The sequence below is a fragment of the Astatotilapia calliptera genome, chromosome 7, assembly GCF_964374335.1.
Source record: "Astatotilapia calliptera chromosome 7, fAstCal68.1, whole genome shotgun sequence".
In the NCBI taxonomy this organism is placed as follows: Eukaryota; Metazoa; Chordata; class Actinopteri; order Cichliformes; family Cichlidae; genus Astatotilapia; species Astatotilapia calliptera.
Window position 1 is genome coordinate 8364004 of NC_137428.1, and position 7370 is coordinate 8371373.

General features: G+C 41.4%; 1 protein-coding gene across 1 annotated transcript; it reads left to right on the plus strand.

The window, feature by feature from the left end:
- The first annotated feature begins 2125 nt into the window (after window positions 1-2125).
- skp2 (S-phase kinase-associated protein 2, E3 ubiquitin protein ligase) lies at window positions 2126-7297 on the plus strand. Its single transcript, XM_026172742.2, has 10 exons — window positions 2126-2283; window positions 2862-3100; window positions 3189-3300; window positions 3745-3888; window positions 4088-4222; window positions 4534-4632; window positions 4723-4850; window positions 5106-5157; window positions 5320-5427; window positions 5882-7297. The coding sequence occupies exons 1-10, from the start codon at window positions 2270-2272 to the stop codon at window positions 6099-6101; spliced, it is 1251 nt and encodes a 416-aa protein (XP_026028527.1). The 5' UTR covers window positions 2126-2269; the 3' UTR covers window positions 6102-7297.
- The last annotated feature ends 73 nt before the right edge of the window (window positions 7298-7370 follow it).

Below are 7370 nucleotides of genomic sequence, written 5' to 3' on the forward strand. Positions count from 1 at the left end.
TCCTGAAAAACAGTGGTTAGTTCCAGCCATATGTGCACTTATTTACAGAGATAGCCGAGAGAAAGAGATAGAAAAAGGGGAGATAGATAGAGGGTAGATTGCAACCTGGAGGATGTGGAAACGTGACACATGCATGGTCTCATCAGGAGAACAGCCACAGGAAGGCGCACACATACTGCTGCAATGCATCTCAGCCCACAATTTAAATGAAAATTTGGATTTATTTGTGTGAATTCAGCACTCAGAGGGATGGTGATTTTTGTTTGCACTGGCCGCAATGATTCATTGAATATTTCGAATAATTCGATTATAAAAACTTCTCGACACAAATCCTTTGCCTCAATGCTCCGTTTAATGCACGGCTCTGTAATACTGCTCCTAAATGGTATGTGAATAAAAACTGTGACAACATTAAGCCCACACAGCCCCCAGTTTTGAAGAGAAAAACTGATAACACAACAGTAGCAGTGTTGATGACGCTGGCACAGTTTAATGCGGAGCCGGAGTCAGTTTGCACATCGTGGTGAGCTCGGGTAGAGCTTTACGGAAAAGCTGCTGGAGTCCTTCATCTACGCACCTGATCAACAAAACTCTGACATGATAAGCAAACTTTGTATAGCTGCTCCACCAACCAACATCTGTTTTACACAGAGAGAAATCTCCAGGAAGTCTCAAAAAGTTGTATTAAGATATGCAGATGAACTGTTATCCCAGCCCATTGTTCCTTCAGTGGGCTGGTTTCAGTCATTATGCAAATGTACTGTTTATAAGATTGGGGAAACCTGCAGTCAGCTGAGACTGAAGAAGTCACTTGGATGAGTGACGAAACGTTTCTCCCACTGAACACGCAACATCCAGATGAAGATCAACTTTTGGAAACATGGTCTAGTGTACATCATGCCCCTCTTGACTATCACCCCTGTTTGCTTCCATGTAAAATCGGGCAGCTGCTGTCAGCCATGATCAAGCTGTATAATTTAAACATAGTATCAGACTAAGTTAACCCTACGTCCAGATGAACAGAATCAACTTCTGGAGATTTACTTATCTGGATGATTGAGCATGCATCAAGACACTAGACCATATTAATTTCAAGGCTTTCATAAAATGTTTCAGATTGAAAGTGAAATAATATAAATTGCATTAATATTTAAAATATAAAAATAAAAGCTTTTTTACGAGCAAAAATAAAATAAAATAAAACACACATGGGCAGTAAAACGCTGGGCCACTGACCTGAGGGTTGTTAGGTTGGACACTGATGATTGGTGTGGAAGAATAGTGGCTCTATTCTGAACCCCACACCCTGTCACTAAGGGAAAGCCCCCTTTAGGAAAAAGCTATTTTCTGCCATTTGTATCTGCAGTCTCATTCTAATAGGGTCAGCAAAAAAGATCAGGGCTATATTAACTTATATATGGTGTTTCTTAACAACCGTCTGGTGGCAAATGGCTGCATAACATTTAGGACACAACAACTAGTAAGTTTGGTACCAACTAGTGACAATAGCGCAATTAGTCGACTCGACGCACACATCCCTAATCTTACTTCATACGTCTTTTGACCCAATTGGTAACACAAGTGCATTACACTGATTACACAAATCAGTAAGATGTTTCCCTTTCCTAAAAAGAGTGTCATTTAGAAAACAATGACCTCGTCTTATTCTACTTATAATTAGAATTACCTCCTCCTGCCTACTTATTCCTCTATTTCTTGTAACGTGAACGGTTTTGTACTTTATATAAATGTCTCCCTTTTACTTCATTATCCCACGCCATTTCCCATAAATTCTTAATTTCTTTCCAAACGTTTCCCTTCAGAATTCGACAACGGTATCTGCATTTCAATATCTACTTTTTAATAGCTTCTTTGGCCAACCTATCTGATCTTTCATTACCCACAATACCTATATGAGCGGGAGTCCACATTATTACTATATTTTTGCTTTTTCACACACAAAATCTACGATTTTTCAACGCTTAACAATGCTGACAATGAATCACTATTATTACTTCTGAAAATCTGTCTACCACCCGTTCTAAAGCCAATGATATGGCACATAACATAACATAACTCAAAAAACTGCCACCTGGCGAAAGCACTAATGCGTATGACGTATCGCGATCTACGTGCAGGCACGTCCGTGACGTAACTATAAGAGGGCGCCCCGGTGTTGGCGGCGAATTTAAAGTCTCGGTTGGAGGGCTGCAATCCAAGCAGTCTTGCACTTTTCGTGTAGGATCGTACTTGGTTCGAGTTAAAGGAAATGCCAGGCGACAGGTATCGTCCTCAGTGGTTCTTACTTTCTGTTACTAAACATATTTGAGGTATAGCGGTGCATAAGTTATCTGTCAGATGTGTTGCACATGTGAGAACGAGCCGCCATCCCAAGGCTAGCTTGGTGCTGTTTAACTGTCCCGACTCAAAACTGTGCTTTCCATTTCTAAAGTGGTGTGAACAAGGCGGTTTTTATGCGAAATTGTGTGTTCGGTAGACTGTCAGCGTCGTTAGTGTAAAACTGTACCGATAGCGCGCTTTCTCCCCAGCGCTTTCCCTCCACGCCTGTCAGCGGCTCTTTTCTTCCCGGGGTACACGCTGTAAGCTAACCGCAGGGCAGTAGTGGACGTCCTGGACCACCTGCATGTGTCTGTACTGAAAGACAGGAGACGGTGTCTGTCGTTTGGTCTTGCAGTCAGTTTGCGCGGTCACTCCGCTGGTAGCTACATCAATATGGCGGGCACGGAGGGGTTCTTTAGAGGAAGCTAGGCCGCTAAGTAGCCTTTCTGTGGGGTGTCTGTGTAATGATGAAGCCTTGTTTAACGATGCCCACATGTCTGATTAACCTCTGCTTCCAACAGTGTCCCACTGCAGGATCGTCCCTGCCTTAGTCTGCAGGACTCCATGCTGACTCAGCCCAGGAAAAGCAAGTCCAGAGGCATTCTTAGCGAGGGCCTGGACACTGAGTGCACCCCAACAGATTTCATCCTGCAGTTCACACCACCGCGCAAGCAACAGCGGCTCTTCAGCAAGGGGAAGGAGAATGACAGCAATCAATTTGTTCTTAGCAGGAGATCAAGGAGGAAAGACTCCTCACCAAGTAGGAGCAGATGCTTTTCTGATGTTTAAGATGAGGGCTTTCACCTGTGATCAACTTAACCTTTTTCCCTTTCTCTTTCCCTCTGCAGACATTTCATGGGATCAACTACCAGACGAGGTTGTTCTTAGGATTTTCTTCTGCCTTCCTCTGCAGGACCTCGTCAGAATATCTGTAGTTTGCAAGCGCTGGCAACGTTTGGCGTGAGTCATAATGATCATTAACAAAATCTCTGGCCCTGCTTCTTCCCGCTTAATTTTTTTTTTTTTAAGTGCAGGGCGGATCCTAAAGATTGAGTTTGCATACTTCAAACCACGCCTCTGGTTCTTTCTCACATCTCGTGACGCTTATCACAGTATTCAAAAATATGGAAATCCGTGGCCCTGTGGATTCCTCATTAAAGGATTACTCCTAGTTCATCCATTAAACAGCTGTCACAGCTACTTGCACACCATCACATTCGAAAGTATTAAATTCTGACAAACTGGTAGACAAACGAGTTTGTGCTGCTTGATATTCTCAATGACACACACAATGAAACCCACATTAACATTTAACAGAACGGGTTGCTGTGTGCAGGTTATTTACTGCAGGCTGCTGTAGGGGTTTGCCTCCATGACACCTCTTTGCTTGTGCATTCATCACAGGTTTGACGAGTCTCTGTGGCACAGTGTGGATCTAGAGGGGATGACCCACACGGCTCTGGCTCTGCAGCAGGTGCTGAGGACTGGCATCCGCAGACTGCGCTGCCCTCGCTCCTTTGTGGAAGAGTTGCACTTAACAGGCAGAGGGTTAGTCACATTTATCGTGGTCTGTCCTGATTTTCTTCTTCAGTGGAAGACTTACTGAGTTTTCCTTGCCTGCGAAAATCTAATGAAAACTACCTAATGTCTAACTATTTAATTTTCCTTCACACCAAAGAGCTCTAAGTATTAAGTTCTGTGGCACTTAAGTAGAAAAATGCTCTTTTCTTTCTTTTCCATTATACAGCTCTTTGCAGGTGGTTCAGATGGATCTGTCAAGCTCAATCATACCAACGTTGGCTCTGGAAGACATCATCTGTCGCTGCAGACTGCTAGAATGTCTGAGCCTGGAGGGTCTGCAGCTCTCTGACACCATCATCAGGTGAGATCTGAACCATTTGCTACTGATTAGAGCAGCAGGGATGTCACTGATTCCCAGGGTCTTTGCAGCTGCTTTTCTCTTATCAAAAATATGTCTGAGCTTTTCCTGACTTCAGATGTCCAGGGAAACATGCCTTTGTCTGAAAAGTCAGTGATGCTGTTTGTAGTAGAGCCTCATCAGAGATGGAAAAGTCGTGCTGTGACTGTTGATTGTAAACTGGCAAAACACTAAATTCCTCTCAGTAAATGCATTTTCTGAATGTGTTTGAGCCTTAAATTTGTACTGTGTGTTTGTTAATCTCTTTTACTCAGCTGTCTGGCAAAGAACACCCGCCTACAGGAGCTCAACCTCAGCGGCTGCTCTGCCTTCTCTGCTCCTGTGCTCACTAGGATGCTTAAATCCTGTTCCCGGTCAGCTGCTCAGTCCTTATTTACTTTGTAACCACAGTTTAAGTTTCTCCTCTGCCTCAGATTTACTAATGCAATTATTTTGTGTTTCAGTATACAACAGCTGAACTTATCATGGTGCACCTTTGATAATAATCACATAAAGAGCGTGGTTGATAATCTGAGTTCCAGTGTTACACATCTCAACCTCAGCGGTTACAGAGAGAGCCTCACCCTAAATGGTGAGTGGTGGAGATCTTCAAGTCACTGATTTCAACACTAACAAACACAGCTGGTTTGTCCTGAATGATGTAACACAGAACAAGCTGCATAATGATACAGTAATTTGATTCACTTGACAGCTTGAAGGGTAACACTGAGGGTGCTGAAGTGAAATTACTGTAGTTTGTGAAAACTATATATAGATCGATCTAGATCTTAAAGATTGTTTGAGTTGCATCATTCTGACGTGTGTCTGTGTTATTTCTCATTTTTAGATGTGAAGGTGTTGGTGGAAAAATGCCGCCAGATTAAAACTCTAGATTTGAGGTAAAAGTTTAGTCATTGTTCTATGTTTGGTATTTAACTGTGGGGTTTTTCTTTAAGTTGTCTCGTTTTATTTGCTATTGCAAATTAAATTGTCATGGATGGAAAAATGTCTTTACTGTGGCCACAGATGACTGCAGCTTAAAATCTGTTTCTGTGTCGCAGTGATAGCACTCTGCTGACAGCTGACTGCTTACCTGTCCTCAGTCAACTCAAGCACCTGCTGCATCTGTCCCTGAGCCGCTGTTATCACATTCACCTTGCTGCTCTCACGTAAGTTTTTGTCTGCCTCCCACCTCCATCCATGTCACTGCTAGTTAGTGTGTCCCATCTGATCGGATCTTCTAGCTTATTTATTTATTTTTTTGCCACAGGTATGTAGATGTTTGTTTGTGATTATTATTCAGATGGAAACGCACTGTCTAAGTTACTAGTAAAGTACACGGATGATGATTACAGCACTAGTCTGTTTGGTAACTAGTGCTAGGTGTGGTGTTCATTTACAGTTTGATTTTATTAGTACAAAAACTCTGCTCTAACCTCGAGCTCTATATTTGGGACTTGTTTGCATGAGTGAATACTGAAAACTAAATGCTGGTCTAGATTTTATTTGGGGCCTAAATGGGGAAAATCTGTTAAATTTAATTTATAGTTTTCTAAAAAGAATATAGAATCATATTTGAATAGCTGAAAATCACGATTAATACTTTAGCTGGTGTGATTGCAGTGACGTGGGTATAATGTTCCCTGTGCTGAGCCAGCTGGATGTGTTTGGGCTGGTGCAAGATAGCCAGCTGCCCTCTCTGAAGAGGGAGATGCCTCATGTGAGCATCAACTCCAGACCTTTTTCAAGCATCGCCCGGCCCACACCGGCCAGCAGGTTTGTTGGATTCACCAGCGACCGCACCATGTGGAACAAGAAGTGTCGACTGCGGTTTGGACTGTAACAACCATGGCTCCTCCTTATTTCTTTAGTCCAGTTAGTTTGTAACGCAGAGAGTTTTGTCCTGCAAAATTCCAATGCATTCGGGTCTGACCTGGTGTGCAGTAATGGAACAATGTTTCAGTGTTTGCTGCTAAAGAATATGCTTTCTAGCCTTGCTTGCACATTTGTGTGCTCTTAAATGCAGAGCACGCAAGCTTGTGAAGAAATGTCAGGGTTGTGAAGTGAAACGTTACATTGTTTTAGGTTCTAATAATGTGTTAATTCATTTAAAAAATGTATTGAGCATGGTTTAAAAGGGGGTAAAGTGATTTAATTGGCTAAATACTCGTATCAGTTTTGCTCACTAATATCTGGAAATCAGTAAATGCATAATGAAGGTATGTTAAGGAGGCATTTACTGTGCTGCCTAAATGATCACAGATCTTTTGATAAGCTTAATGATTTTAAAACGGCCTCTTCTATTTTAGAAAAGTCAAATATTGACTATCGTCCAAATAATTTTAACTTGTAATCCAACATTTATCAGTTGCATCCTTACCTCCAGCTGTCGACATATTTAACAGTAAAAGTGTTTTGTGTGTGTCAGCTGTAAGAATGAGAGAACATTTGATTTTAATTGAACCAGTTTTAATGACAACTGATATATGTGGATCTGTCTCAACACATTGTTGCTAAAGAGACTACCTTTTATGGACTTCCAAATAATCTGTGTTGCTTGGAGTAATCCAAGTAGCTCAATAGTGTGGCTGTGTTTGCCCTCGTGTCAGCTTTAACTCTAGGGGAACATGTGAATGACTTATTTTCACCTCCGCGTCCTTTCTCATAAACCACTTTAAACTAAAAGCTATTGAATTTTTCTGTAGGATTTATTTAACTTAAGGAAACTTAAGATAAGGAAATGTACAGTTTGTGCCACATGTTTATGTAATGTTTGCCTCTGCAGCATCAGTGGATTATTAGATCAATAATGATGTTCAAATGTTAAGTTTGATTTAAGTTTTAAAAACTATTGCTTTTCCTGTAGAGAAATAAGTTGTTATACATTGTCCAGTTTTAAGGCTTAAAAGTATTTGGACAGTGAAGAAGTAAGCAGATATTTTAGATTTCTTGTACTAAACTTGGATTCGATTGCTACTTGTATGAACCGACAGGAGTGAAGAGATGTGAATAAATTGAAAACCCTGAAAAATCATAAAAGACCTATTAGAGATCCCAAAAGGTTCATTCTGTTCATCTGGATCGTGTTTTCAATGTGAGAAATGTTTTCTCA

Coding starts and splice junctions, on each gene's coding strand:
- skp2 (XM_026172742.2), top strand. Junction 3,301..3,744: donor AAGCGCTGGCAACGTTTGGC/GTGAGTCATAAT, acceptor CATTCATCACAG/GTTTGACGAGTCTCTGTGGC. Junction 5,428..5,881: donor ATTCACCTTGCTGCTCTCAC/GTAAGTTTTTGT, acceptor GTGTGATTGCAG/TGACGTGGGTATAATGTTCC.